Here is a 14,373-nt window from a genome sequence, read left to right as displayed (position 1 = left end):
TGGTAGCATAGGCAATATCTGGTCTTGTTATTGTCAAATACTGGAGACCCCCAACTAAGCTGCGGTACTCAAGTGGTCGATCAAGATAGACTTCATCATCAGAGGAATATGATAGTTTCAGAGGCAGTGGTGTTGATATGGGTTTACATTCCTTCATGTTTGCTCTCTCAAGAAGATCAACAGCATACTTTGTTTGACAAAGAAAGAGTTCTTCGGGTGTGTGTTTTGCCTCAATGCCCAAAAAATAATGAATACATCCTAAGTCCTTCATGTGAAACGTTGAACTTAGAGATGTAATCAGTTGTGTAAGTAAAAGATCAGAATTACCTGTCAACAGGATATCATCTACATAAAGGAGGAGTAAAATTGTGTCTTGCCCCTTATGAAACACAAAGAGTGAAGGATCTGTAGTGCTACAAAAGAAACCCGATTCAAGTAGGAAATTACTAAACTTCTCAAACCATGCGCGTGGCGCTTGTCGTAGACCGTAAAGAGACTTTTGGAGTAGGCGGACATGATCGAAAAGAGTAGGATGGGCAAACCGTGGGGTTGCTCCATATAGACAGATCTCTTTCAATGTGCCGTGTAAGAAGGCATTTTTGACGTCGAGTTGATGTATCGACCACCTCTTTACCATGGCAACCGAGAGAACGATCCGAATTGTTGCTTGTTTGATGGCCCGGACTAAATGTCTCAAGGAAATCAATTCCTTCCTCTGGTGGAATCCCTTTGCTACCAATCTTGCTTTCAACTTGTCAAGGCGCCATCCGGTGCCAGTTTAGTTTTAAAAACCCACTTGCACCCTATCACATGCATATGATCAGTTCTTGGAACCAATGTCCAGGTTTGGTTTTCATGAAGTGCATTCATTTCTTCGGTCATTGCTCTATGCCACCCCTCATGAGCTAATGCAGATTTGATTGTCTTTGGTTCTGCAGGTACATGATATTCAGCTAGACAAGCATACTTAGGATTTGGTTTCACAAGACCTGACTTGGACCGAGTTTGCATGGAGTGTATTGATGTTCAGTTGAAATAGTGGGCTGTAAAGCTTGTCTGTCTTGATTCGGTAGTTGTCAACCGGTATTGCGGTTGGTTGACTAGTTGCACCATCTCCACTTATCTCTAAGATAGTTGATGCATCTGTTATAGGTGGTGAAGATGGTGAAGGTGGTGAAGGTGGTGAAGGTGGATCTGATGATGTTTGGGACTTCTCAATGGTGGTGTTTGGGGCATGCATCTGTTTGTGTTCAAGCAACTCATGTTCTTGTAAAAATCCTGCATTAGTCTGCGGAATCTTCCTCACTCGTTCTGCTGTGGTTGAATCTAGAAATTCAACTTCTTCGACCCATTTCTTGTACAAAGCAGTATAATGTGGAAACACCGCATTTAGCTTCTTAGCAAAAGGGAAAAAGCTCTCATCGAATGTGACATTTCGACTAATATAAACTCTGCCATCCGAAGGTACAAGACACCTATACCCTTTATGTTTATCCTTTTGTGAGAAACACACAAGTGAGTGAGCGAGGATCAAACTTGTGTTGTGTATATGATCTAAGACAAGGATAGCAAGCACTCCCAAAGACACGTAAATGTTCATAGCTTGGTTTATGCTTGAAAAGCTTACTATATGGAGACTCCATCCGTAAATTTGGAGCGAGAAGCGGGTTTATAATATAAGTTGCGGTCAAGAAGGCATCCACCGGTAAATCAATGGGACTCTTGCATGAAACAACATTGATAATCCAAGTTCCACCACATGCCTATGCTTCCGTTACGAAATCCCATTTTGTTACGGGAGTATGTGGACATGACATGTAGTTTTTGATTCCACAAGCTTTTAGATGATTCTGAAACTTATTGCTGGAAAATTCGCCCCCACCATCACATTGAAACACTTTAATTTTTCGATCAAACTGATTTTCCACATACTTCTGGAACAGGATGAAGATATCATAGAAATCTGACTTCAATCTCATTGGATAAACCCAACTATAACGAGAAAAGTTATCTATAAAGAGAACATAGTATACGAACCCTTGAAGGCGAACTCACGGAGATGGTCCCCAAACATCACAATGTATCCTTTCCAAAGGAAAATTTGTTTGATTCAGATAATGGAAAAGCTAGCTTAGTACTTTTACTATTTGACAGCTCCTACACATAGCTTGAGTCGTCTTATTGCGGTAGATTAGCTTCGATTCGAAGAAACTTTAAGGTCTGAAAATTAGTGTGAGCTAGCCGGCTGGTGCCACACTTCTTCGCAACCGCTTTATGTCTTTGAGTGAAAAGGGCCTTGGTGGTTTTGCTGGTCCACTTTGTAGAGACCCCCAACTTTCCTTCCAAGCAGCATTGTTGTATCGGTTTGATGGTCCTTAACATAAACACCATATTTGTCAAAAACAAAGGAGCAAGGATAGTCATCGGTTAGCTTAGAAACCGAAAGCAGATTTTTCCTTATTTCTGGAACCACTAACACATCATTAAGGGGTAACACATCACATTCAGTGTGTAAAAACGCATTTCCAGTGAAGGTAATAGGAAGACAGGACCCATCGCCTATCATTACTGTATCCGAGCCAATATACTTTGATGAGTTGGAAACAATACCCGGATTAGCAGTTATATGAGCCGAAGCACCCGTGTCTGGATACCATGCACTCCCTTTCGGATCTTCGAGATGTACTGCTGCAAGAGCTGTTGGAATGTCTTGGTCTTGGAAGGAATTATCAAAGCGATACCAACACCGAAGTGCATCGTGTCCTGGTCGTTTGCAGATTTGACATGTCACTCTTGCTCCTCCTGTTGCTTTCTCCTCTTGACTATTTTTAAGTGGAGAGTTAAGGGGAGGATATGACTTAACTTCTTGATATCTTTGTGGAGCACCCGCATAAGGCCGAAATCCTTGGCCGAGACTTACTCATTTGTGGTTTATAAGTCTCGAACCTCTTGTTCGTGGTTTGAGTCATAGGCTCTATAACTTTGATTTCTTCCATAACCACGACCTCGAATATTAAAACTTCGATCACCCCTGCCATAACCAAATCCACTTCTATTTCCATAAAACACGTTGTTTCCTCTACGTCCTACGAAGGCAAGACTTGATTGAAGCTGTCTCACTATCCATATTCGATTCCCTTCAACATTCCTCTGCCCATAATAGGCAAAGTTTGGATTATATTGGTTTGAGGAGTAATTTTGCAACCTTGTTTCAAATCTCTCCGAGTTCGAAATAACTTCATCATAATCCGGTTGAGGTTTCAAACAATACATTGTTGTTCGAAAATTCTCATACTCCGATCCTAACCCTTCCAAGACTCCGAACACTTTTGTTATCTCATCCAAAGGCTTACCTATTGCGTTCAACTGGTCGCAAATCGGTTTATATTCTCTCAAGTATTCAGATAATGGCCTACTTCGTTTTTGACATGCTTGAAGTTTCCCTCTTAGCTCGAATTCTCTAGCTACAGACTTCTGTGTAAATCGGTTCAACAAAGTTTGCCATACCTCACAAGATGTTTCCAATCCAATAATCAGCCCAGGATATTCTCGAATCTTGCTCACGCGATCCACGAGGAAATTAGCGATCGGTTTCGATCCAATCTGCATAATCGGGGTTTGGTTCTTCAACCATCTTACCGTCGACATCTACTCGTATCTTACGTGATGGTGGAGAAATCTCACCATTGACAAACCCAAACAGCCCCGACTCCGAAGAAATGCGAGAAACCGAGCTTGCCAAAGAAGAAAATTATCTTGATGTGAGCTTAATCGTGACAAAATTGCTCAAGTTTACGTGAATAGGAAAAGGAAATTTGAGAGTTCTTGCAGCCATGAATCAATGCGTATTTCGAGAAGCACGGCTGAGATCTGAAACCCGGGACGAAGAAGTTCGTGCGGCTCTACACTTTCAGCACGCGGAGGAAGCGGCGCGTGCTTTCGAGCGCGTAACCGAAGAGAATCGCTTCCTTTGTCCCCTCGAATTCTCGCCGGACCACCTCTTCTACCGTAAACGATGTCCTTTGGAAAGCTGCTTTGCAACTATACCATCTTGATCCTCCATGACGACAACATCTGTCACCACGGAGACGATCGTTACTCTGATGAAGGCCGTGAGCGTCACCGTCGAACTCACCAGCGGCTGCTTGTCGCGATCATCGTGCTCTCAGAGAAGTGGCTCTGATACCATGAAGAAAACTGAATACAGAAGCAAATGAAGCTGAACGAGAAGAGAGCGTTCTGTGGAGCTCATCTTCGTCTTTCTTTTTCACTGATCTTTTTTCATCTGAGAGCACGATTTCATCTGTTCTGTTTTTACAAGCTTTTATATAACAATAGAGGAAAAACTTCTAGATCTAAACCAACCACTCCTTGAATGACAGCTCAGCACACACACATAACAGAAAGAAAAAAAAGCTCAAGCATATGTGTACAAGAAATAACTCTGCTGAGGCAAACGACGTAGCTTTACACTGCTCCTTCTTTGCGCCAATCCTCTGTTTCCTCTGTTCTAGTTGACTTTCGTTGCTGAGTTTCTTCTTCTTGCTGCTTCCTTTTAAGCATTTGCAGCGTTGCATTCTCAACAGTCTCACTGTCGGGACAGGCGCGGCGGCAAGCTGACGTGCCAATGCTCCACCGGTCTCTACTTCAAGTTCTCGCGGAGATCGCCATCGCTCGGCGCGTCCAGTCCGAAAAGCCGGTCGAGACCTGCCCCGAGAACATCCGATGGGAGGAGCCTTATCCAGGTAACGCTCTTCTGCTCCGCGTCCATTTTGACTGCGGAGCTTCCGGCGTGCTAGCTAGCTGTGCAGGTCCGTGTGATCTTTGAACTAGCGCGATCTTTGTCGGTTGGGCTCTTGGGTGCGATTGATAAGCTGAAATAATGTCGATTTCTCCCGGGATGAAGAAAGTGTGAGTTCGCGGGCCACTCGTTTAATTGGAAAATGCGCTTCACATGATATTAATCATTTCACTAGATGACAAGTTGGGCAACATAACATTGAATTTGCTTAAGTGGCAGGATGAAAATAATGGAATTGGATGGAGTGGATGAAATGCAGCCCTTAAGCTTGTAGCTTTTGGCAGTATTGGTGCCATACAGCGAGGGGTTGGTGGCGGATTCTGCCCAGAAATTGGGATTAGATGTGATATGACTGGAATATGTGGTCCTACTTAAGAGTTATCCATCATAGTGGATTTGGTGGTGGTAGCAGTTCTCTACTAAGGGTTTTCCATCACTGCATGGATTTGGTGTAGCAGCAGTTTTCACTAGCCAAAAAAATAAACAGCTTCGATACTTAAAGTGTGTCTTGATATCAAACTAAAGAAGTAAAATGGACAACTTGATGAGGAGGGTTTTCTTTAACCCAAGCCGAAAAAAACTCGTTGGTCGGTTGTCATAACGCACCTTGAATAAGAAGAACAATCACTGTTGAGGTTTCAAAAAGTCAATCGAAAGTTTTCTTATGCAGAATTCTCGATCAACTAAATCGAAAAGAACTTACAAAGTGGGGGAAAAAAAGCATCAGGCACATGGGGAAACACTTGATAAAATAAGTTAACAAAAGCAATAAATTGGAGTGTCTAGGCAGCTCAGGGAGATAAATTGAGACCTTACTTTTCGTGAAAATCATAAGACTCAGAAATTTTGCAAACGTATAGCCTCGGAAATGTGAAGTGAGATCTCAATTTATCTCAACTTATTCGATCACTGATATTAAGAAAATATGACAATCACGCTTTTCACCATGTAATGATACCAAAAGACCATGTTGGTCATGATTAAGCCTCCACAATCACATAAGCTATGATTAAGTCTCAATACATATGTTGACAATGAGCATCAAATCCACGGTACCGCATACCAGCATATCCATCACCTTTGTAAATGACAATTATTTCTAGAATGTTTGTGGACAACATTCACGGGAAGTTAAATTAAACTCAGTACGGTATCACAAAATGCTATACTTTCTTATAAAACAAAATACCTGCAATGATGATTTACGTCCCTCACTAGAAATTGCACTATTTAGAAGTAAAGGCTAAATAGGCCCAAAAGTCCTTTCGGTACGAAACTACATAATTGCCTTACGAGACCCGAATTTTGGGTCCATGGGCCCTATACGCACCCCAATGGCCTATAAATTACTTAGCGTCATATAACATATGAACTACTCGATTTTTGTAAACAAATATTATTTTTCGGAACAGCAAATAGAAATTAAAATTTTCCAAATATTGGTTGTGCTAGTCTATTTTCTTTAAGAATCGTATCAAACCGTTCAAAGAATATAGATTAGACATTCGAACCATCAGTATTTATTTGAACAGATCACGTCAATAATACATTTTTTTTTGTCAAAACCATTTTTCATTATTTTCAAATGTTTCATAACTTCTAGAAAACAACGGAACGTTCAAATGTTTCCGAAAATTATGGAAGATTCACAGATCGCGTTATTTATTGTGTTAGTTCCAATAAGATGACATCGCCATATGATGTTTGGGTGGATCGTACGAGTCATCGAAGGGGGCTGCATCCGCAAACTACAACTCTGCTTCACTCAAGAGATCGAAATATTACATCTTTTGAAATGATATTCAGGTATATCTTAAATTCAAGGAGGAGACTTTTGATTAAGACATGCAACTGTCTCTACAAGAGGAGATCCTTCGGTTTGAGCCATCGCGCAAAAGAAATGGACCTGGCACGGGAATGCATGGAGGAAGGCGCTTCCCTTGTATTCCCTAATTTTACTAGTCCCAAGTTTTGGCCATCCCATCGCTGAGAATTATTTGAAAGCTTCATATGAGTGTCCTTGTAGCGAAGAAAGTGAAAACCAACTAGTCCAACCATATTCGCAAAGACACAAATTTGAAAATGGGGATATTGTCCAAAAAGTCCCACACCTATTGTTTTAAACATTTCTATAAACTTGGCGATGCATACAATTCAAATGATTGCTCATTTGGTGGCTTTTGGTCTGTCTATCTCATAAACAATGTTCTTATAAGTCGAATTCTTCGAAAAAGTATGCGATGCTATCTGCAGGGCAAAAGTGGCTCCTCTGCTTTTGTAGCAATGCCATTTATGCTTCTGTTTAGCATTAAGCTCTCTAACGTGCGATCGTTAGTGTAAATTGACTACGTAAATTGTAAAATCTTTTGAAAATTGGAATCTGTTGATAACACCCGACTTCTCGAGGGGATTAAGAGAGGGCATTATGGGACAATTGACAATGATGTATAACATATCAGCACCAGTCGAGGACAAACCATTGCTGACCTAATGTTTGACTGAAAGCTACTCAAGTCCAATATATGCTAATTAGGACTAATTGATTATTGCTTGGGATCGAGCAACAATGATCCAAGACTATTCACGATGATAATTTGCATTGAAATGATAGTGAAATGTGGATTAGGGCTAGTTGTCGAGATCATCTAATCCATTTTACCCATCTAAAAGAGAGTTTTGAATGACATCTTAAAGATACGAACATATAGGACCATGATGCTGAATCGACTCATTTTAAAACTTTGTAAGATATCAAAGAGAAAAATTAAAGGGCCACTTTGCAATTTTTCTTGAAAAAACACAACTTGGATAATTTTCTCATAGGTGTCATTAAATATCCTGTTCGAAGACTTTAATATAAGCTTCTTCTTCTTCTTTTTTTTTTTTTTTTTCCTAATATAACTTCTCTTTCGACCCCAACCGTGCGTGGAGTTGGTTTTCCACCGGTGGTGAATTTTAAATGTCGAAACTGTAAATATGGAAATGAAATATTTTAAATTTGCTTGATGATAAATAGGGTTTATCAAGGACGATATTGAAACATGCATTTCTTTTTATGGAAAGAAAAGACTTTGGTTCCTGACATAAATATGGAAAACCAAGCGTGAGAGAGGATTCCTTCGGAGTTTGCTTACACCGATGAATCAATTTTAATCAGCTTCTTCTCCACTAACTGCTCAATTTCTCGCACTCGGATATTTTCAATGTGGGAATGAGGCGAACGCCATCTGGCAGAGAGGACAATTCGGGAAGCATCGTAAGCTGCAGTTTTGTCAGAGAAGAACAATTTTGCAGCCACTCAGGCAATGCGCTCAACTTGGGACAATAGGAAATCTCTATCGTCCGCAGTGTACTTGCAGAGCCTTCGAGCCACCCGGGCAACGAAACTAATTCCGGTAGATAGCTGAGTACCAAGGATTGAAGGCTCGACATGGAGCCTGGTTCATTACCATCGCCTTCTGGCAGCCTCAAGCTCCCGCAGGCGCAAATGTAGAGATCCTCCAACGCCTTCAGATTCTTGATGCCTTGTGGTAAGGAGGCCAGCTTCCGACACATCCCAATCCGCAACATACGGAGCGACGTGAGCGATTGGATATCATCAAACAAGGCCTCCAAATTCCTGCAGTCCCAAATGCATAGCCGCCGCAGAGAAGTCACGCGTCCTATTCCACTCTCCGGGAAATGTTTTTGTTTCGTGGTTATATACAAAGCGCGGAGGTTGATCATATTCTTGATGTCTGCGGACAATTCCTCGAGATTCTGGCACACGGCAAGATCTAAGATCTGCAGATTGCAAAGCTCATAGACCGATTTGGGGAGTTTATTAATTGTCCCGTCGGATAATTTGAGATACCTCAAAAGCTTTAGATCGCCAATGGAACTAGGCAGTAGGTTAAAACTAGACTCCTCCAGCCATAGCACTCGCAAGTGCTTAAATCGCAAAATGCATGTCTCCAGAAAGAACTCCTCGGAGTCAGAGGATCCCAACTTCTGACACATGATGGTACGAATGCGACTTGGCTTGTTGAAGCAGCCACTCAGTTCATCTTTTGGTACACCAGATAGATCGGGAAATGATACATGCCGAATGGTTGGGGAAATATCCTGCGTCCACACTTTCATGTTGGATGATTCGGTTTGTGCCACCGAAATGGCAAGTTCGTAAATGAGGTCATGCATTTCGAAGTATAGAAAGGGGTAAATGTCTTTGAGAAAAATGAAGAATGATCTAGATAACAACTCCTCCAAGTACTGCCGTCCAATTTCTTCAAGCTCCTGATTATTTCCGCTGGATTGGATAAACCCGTTAGAGATCCACAGTTCGATCAGCTCAAAGTTGTTGAACTCGTGGTTCTTCGGGAATATCGAGCAATAAGCAAAACATTGTTTCAAGTAAGATGGCATTAGATCATAGCTTATTCTCAATGAAGGTAAGATTTCCAATGAAGGTAAGGTATTAGTTAATTGCCATGTCTCGCTGTCTCTTATATGTTCCCAGTCGCTCCGGTTGTTCTTTGAATACAACAAACACCCTAGGGCCCTCAGTGCCATAGGATTTCCCCCGCACTTCTTCACGATTTCCTTGCCGATTTCCATAAGGTCCGGGTGATTCTTCTCTTGCCCTTGATCGAATGCGTACTTCACAAACAAAGTCAAAGAATCCTCCAACGAAAGGTTGGCCAAATAAAGCAGGCAATCAGTGCCCATATTTTTGGCGATGGCTTGATTCCGTGAAGTCAGGATGACTTTACTCCCTTTGGAAAGGCCTTCTAACAAAATTGTCAATTCCAACCAATCATTCATACTCATTGCCCACACATCGTCCATTACGAACAAACACCTTCGGTTCTTCACTAGATTTCTTAGGTGATTTTGCAACGCCTCAAGGTTGTAGTTATCAACTTCTGCTAGACCACTAAGAGACTTGATGATGTCTCTTATTATATTTTGAATTTTGAATTCTTGTGGCATAGATAACCAAACTTGGTTGTTTTTGAAATGCTCCTCTACCCTCTTGTCATTATATACCAACCTAACAAGAGTTGTCTTTCCAGCACCTCCCATTCCGATAATTGAATATACTTTTATAGCTTCAGCATCACTTCTCAACCACTCTATTATGCTTTCCTTTTCTTCGTTTCTTCCAATCACATTCGAAGCGGGTACAAAAGAATGAGTTTCCCTCCGCGGAACTATGGTCCTTTCATGAACATTAGTCGACAAGGTGAATCGAGTTTCGTCTTTATCGATCCCATCAAGACTCTTTCTCAGTTCTTTCATATTATGCGCCATCTTAAACTGGAAAATCATCTCGGATATCCACGAGTACAAGTAGCGTACCTTCCTTTTGAGGGTCAAGTGCTCAATGGACCGCACTCGCCTCCACAAAGCCCTAGCTTCAAATTCGTCTAGCGCGTCCTCGGCGTCATAGCACCAGTTTTTTAGCCTCGACAACCAAAGGCGCACAACATTCTCTTTTGTTTGTCTCTGCTCAGCATCGGCGAGCACCATCTGGATCATCTCTAGTGTGTTCTTGAGCTTCTCTCGATCATCCTTGACGCCACATACCAGTTGAATTTCTTCAGTAGCCAATGAAGTTAGTTTCTCTACAAGAGATCCAAGGATGCTAGAGACGACCTCAGTCATGGTTGTGATTGGTGTTATCGGTTTTTTAGGAGTTTAGTTAGCTATAATGCAGGAACTAAGCTCGTTATCAGGAGGATGATAGCAAACGAAAAATGATTTTGCTAGGTTATGTAGGCACATATATTATAATGGTGCGAAAGAAAACACGATAAGCACGGGCGAGGAAGAAATGGCGAAGGACAAGAGCAGAGAGATAGAGAGAGAGGGCAGTACTTGCGAAGGGGAAATTGAGACTGGAGAGAAGGACGATGGAAGAGGCGGCAGCCCTCTCTCTCTTTGTCTGGCGATGGGGAAACGAAACCCTAGTTTCGCCCTCTTGGATGGTGGGCAGAGACGAAGGACCTATTAGTGGAAAATGTGCTTGACCGACCCATTAGGGCCCTGTTGGTTCCAGCAATGGATCGGGCCAGTCCAAGATGTGATGAAATTGAGAGGCGTGAGGTAATTAATTAACTTATGGACTAAGCTTATCTGTAGTTGTGAGTGAACGAACATAATTATCTATTCCATTCCCCGGTTTAAATTTTTTAATAAAACATAAAGAAGTGAATAATGATTTGAGTTTGAGAGAATTTGGAGAGTTGAAGACATTTTTACGTAACCGTTAGAGGTGTAAGCGGGGTTGATTAAATGGAGAAGTCTCTTACATGATTGGAATTTTTACGTTTTTACTGTCGTTGCATGGTTAAGCGATACTTGATATGATGGTGAAATTGGAAAGGACCTAAAAGTTAGATATGCATCGCTGCTCCTGCTATTAATATTTGGGATAGAGATCGATACGAGGTAAAGATAGAGAAGTTAATGTGATTATGGAGATGATCGACGGGCCGACGAGAGTGATATTTATCGCAGTGCTCTTTTGAAGGTTTCTTTTATTACACTAGAATCAAGGTGGTAAGATCCATTGGATAGCAGATATGACAAAATAAAATTAAAATATCAAATCTTATCTCTACAGTATATTTATTTATCACATACTATTCTTCAAGCGAGAGGTTTCTCTTTTGATCTCTCTAACTTAAATCACCTCCACACATTAGTTACAACTTGAATTAATTTTAAATGAATGGATATTTAGCTCTTAAAAATGAAAACCAGTATTAACCGCCACTTTCCACTAGTCTTGAGTCTCCACTGTCAAAATGCAGCCAGTCAATTGTCAAATAAAAATATAAAAATTAATTACATCTTTTTAATGAAGAAACTAATTATCGTTTGTAAATTTTTAATGGGCGTCCGATCAAATCTAACGTGAATGGTCCACATTTTGGGCCTATTAACCCATTCATCTTTTGCTTTGGGTAACAATGCATGGAGATATAATAAAAATTCTTGAAAAGTTAGATGGTTATCCATAAACAACGAATTTTCTTTTGAATTGTCTGATCTTTAACTTCACTCCTATTTATTGGTTTTCTTAACTTATTATCTCTCATATGCCTCATTTTTTTTTTTCTTTCCCACTTTGTAAGTTTTATTCTAATTACCATGAAACCAAACGGCAAATCGCACATTGAGTTGGAAACTTACAAGTAATAAGACAACTCTGTGTTATATGAAAAACTTATCAATTAAAGCTAGATGTTTTAGATGTATTTATCAAATGTAATTGTTCAAGGAATACTTGAAATTAAAATGTAGATATTGAATGCAAATAATTGTATTAAAGTGACGAAAGCATAAAAAAATGACTTGTGATATTATAGTTAATAAAAAAGAACTTATAAAGTGAGGAAAAATACCAGGAATATGAGAAATAATTAATAAAATAAGTTAACAAAAACAATAAATTGTACTAAAAGTAAAATTGCCAACTAACGTAAGGTAGCTCCTTTGTGTTGTGAAGAGAAATATAATTCTTTCGATATCCAAATCTAACTTGTCAAGAAATTTCATCGCTTCTCTATGCATTGCTTACTAAAGCAAGAGATCATTGGTCAGGCAAACAATCAATCGGAGAAGGAAAAAACAAAACATTATAACCTAGACTTCAAATTACATAAGTAAAGTATCATTTTCTTCCACTAAATCCTCATTAAAAGACATGTCAGCAAGTCTTCCTTGGGGGTGTCAATTGGTTAATCCAATTTTAAAAGATACTGTGACTTGGGCAGTGCCCTTTAGTCAAGCCAATATCATTGGGTTGCGTCCGCTCGTTGACAGAAGAAAATGAGTAATCTTTAATCTCTAGATGCGTGCCCTCCGCTAGTTAAGGCCAGTCTTCGATGAAGCGCACATGCGCTACGGGTGGAGAGCGCGTTCCTTCTGAACGATTACGAATCCGAAAATGTTAAATGAAGAGAAGATGCCTTCCTACTGCACAAAAAGTAATATATAAACAGATGAAAAGGCTAATGGGAGAGCACGTGCTTTCTGAAGGATTACGAATTCCAAAATGTTAAATGAGGACAAGTTGCCTTCCTGCTGCACAAAGAACTAAAGATAAACAGACAGGCTGGATGGAAAGCACATGCTTGTTGGGTGGAGAGCATCTTTTTCTTCAAAATATAATAAAAAGAAAACTATGATTAGGAAGATGAATCATGCGATGAGCTTAAGTGAAAATCACGGGGTTAAAGTTTTGGATTTGGGACTTACATGCCCCCGCTGTCCCAAAAATAGAAAGCAAGATCACCAATATAAGGAATTGCTCCGACAAGCTTCCGGGGTGGGCAAGAGTACCTTCGATAAGATAAGCACAAAAGAGAAGAATTTCCGAACACAAAATGTATAATGAGCAAGTCTTCCTAGGCGGGTGTCTATTGATTAATACAGTGTTAAAAGTTACTACGACTTGATGCAGTGTAATGCATTTCTTCTCGTCCCAATGGACCTTGCCCTCTAATTAATCCAATATCATTGGGTTGCGTCCGTTTGTTGACAGAAGAAAATGAGTAATCTTTAATCTCTAGATGCGTGCCCTCCTCGAGTCAAGGCCAGTATTCGATGGAGAGCACGTGCGCTATGGGTGGAGAGCTCGTTCCTTCTGAACGATTACGAATGCCAAAATGTTAAATGAAGAAAAGATGCTTTCCTACTGCACAAACAGTTATAGATAAACAGATGAAAAGGCTGGATGGAGAGCAACGTCCTTTCTGGAGAGCACATGCTGCACAAAAAACTATAGATAAACAGAAAGGCTAGATGGAGAGCACATGCTTGCTGGGCGGAGAGCAACATTTTCTCCAAAAAAATAATAAAAAGAAAACTAAACAAACAAATGTGCGTTCACTAATTAGTTAATGACCCGTATATAGGAGCACCTTCTCACCATTGCTGATCTGCTACATGGTTCCATTGTTGAGAATCTATCTTCCTTCCAATGTACTACGCCATGCTAACAATGCTTCTTCCTGGCCTTCTAAAACTCATAATGAGGGAAACACAAAACCTTTCAACCGAGAAGCCCATAATGCGTTAGGTGAATGGATGAACCTCGAGGCCAACTTAGCTAGCGAAGCTTTAACAAAATTTCTAAAACCATCCAACTGTCCACCATCATGCCTAGCTTTAGTAAGATCATGCCATTTAGTCGATTCTCGCATGTATGAATGGATCCAACTTCCAATTGATGAACTTTAGCCACGACAGATGGGTTATAGAGTTGGCTTCTAAAATAAGTTTAAGCCCTAACCCAAGTAGGAAGTTTTTTTGGATCACATCAAATCAATACTATCTATTAAATCATACTATTTACTCAATCCTGTGTATATTATTAGATTAGGCAAATGGTAGATAATATATATGATTTTCCATATGACCAAATGTGAATAATCCCATTTTATAAACTATTAATATATATGTACGTATGAACGCAATTTCCATTTTATAACATTTGTCATAATCGTTTTAGCAAGTGCAAAGGTTGGATTGTCATATGAGTTAAAAGGATCGAGTTGTTTCTAATTAAATAGGACAAGGAC

General features: G+C 40.3%; 1 protein-coding gene across 1 annotated transcript; it reads right to left on the bottom strand.

Annotated features, from left to right (window-relative positions):
* Positions 1 to 7,969: 7,969 nt before the first annotated feature.
* LOC104446399 (disease resistance protein RGA2) lies at positions 7,970 to 10,447 on the bottom strand. The gene has a single exon (XM_010060257.3). It carries the CDS (start codon positions 10,445 to 10,447, stop codon positions 7,970 to 7,972), a length of 2,478 nt encoding a protein of 825 aa, XP_010058559.2.
* Positions 10,448 to 14,373: the final 3,926 nt, after the last annotated feature.

The sequence above is a fragment of the Eucalyptus grandis genome, chromosome 1 (assembly GCF_016545825.1).
Source record: "Eucalyptus grandis isolate ANBG69807.140 chromosome 1, ASM1654582v1, whole genome shotgun sequence".
NCBI lineage: Eukaryota > Viridiplantae > Streptophyta > Magnoliopsida > Myrtales > Myrtaceae > Eucalyptus > Eucalyptus grandis.
This window is presented reverse-complemented; position numbering and strand designations above follow the sequence as displayed.

What these genes read in the sequence shown, in the direction of transcription:
- LOC104446399 (XM_010060257.3), bottom strand. Translation starts at nt 10,447, where the DNA reads ATGACTGAGGTCGTCTCTAGCATCCTTGGATCTCTTGTAGAGAAACTA.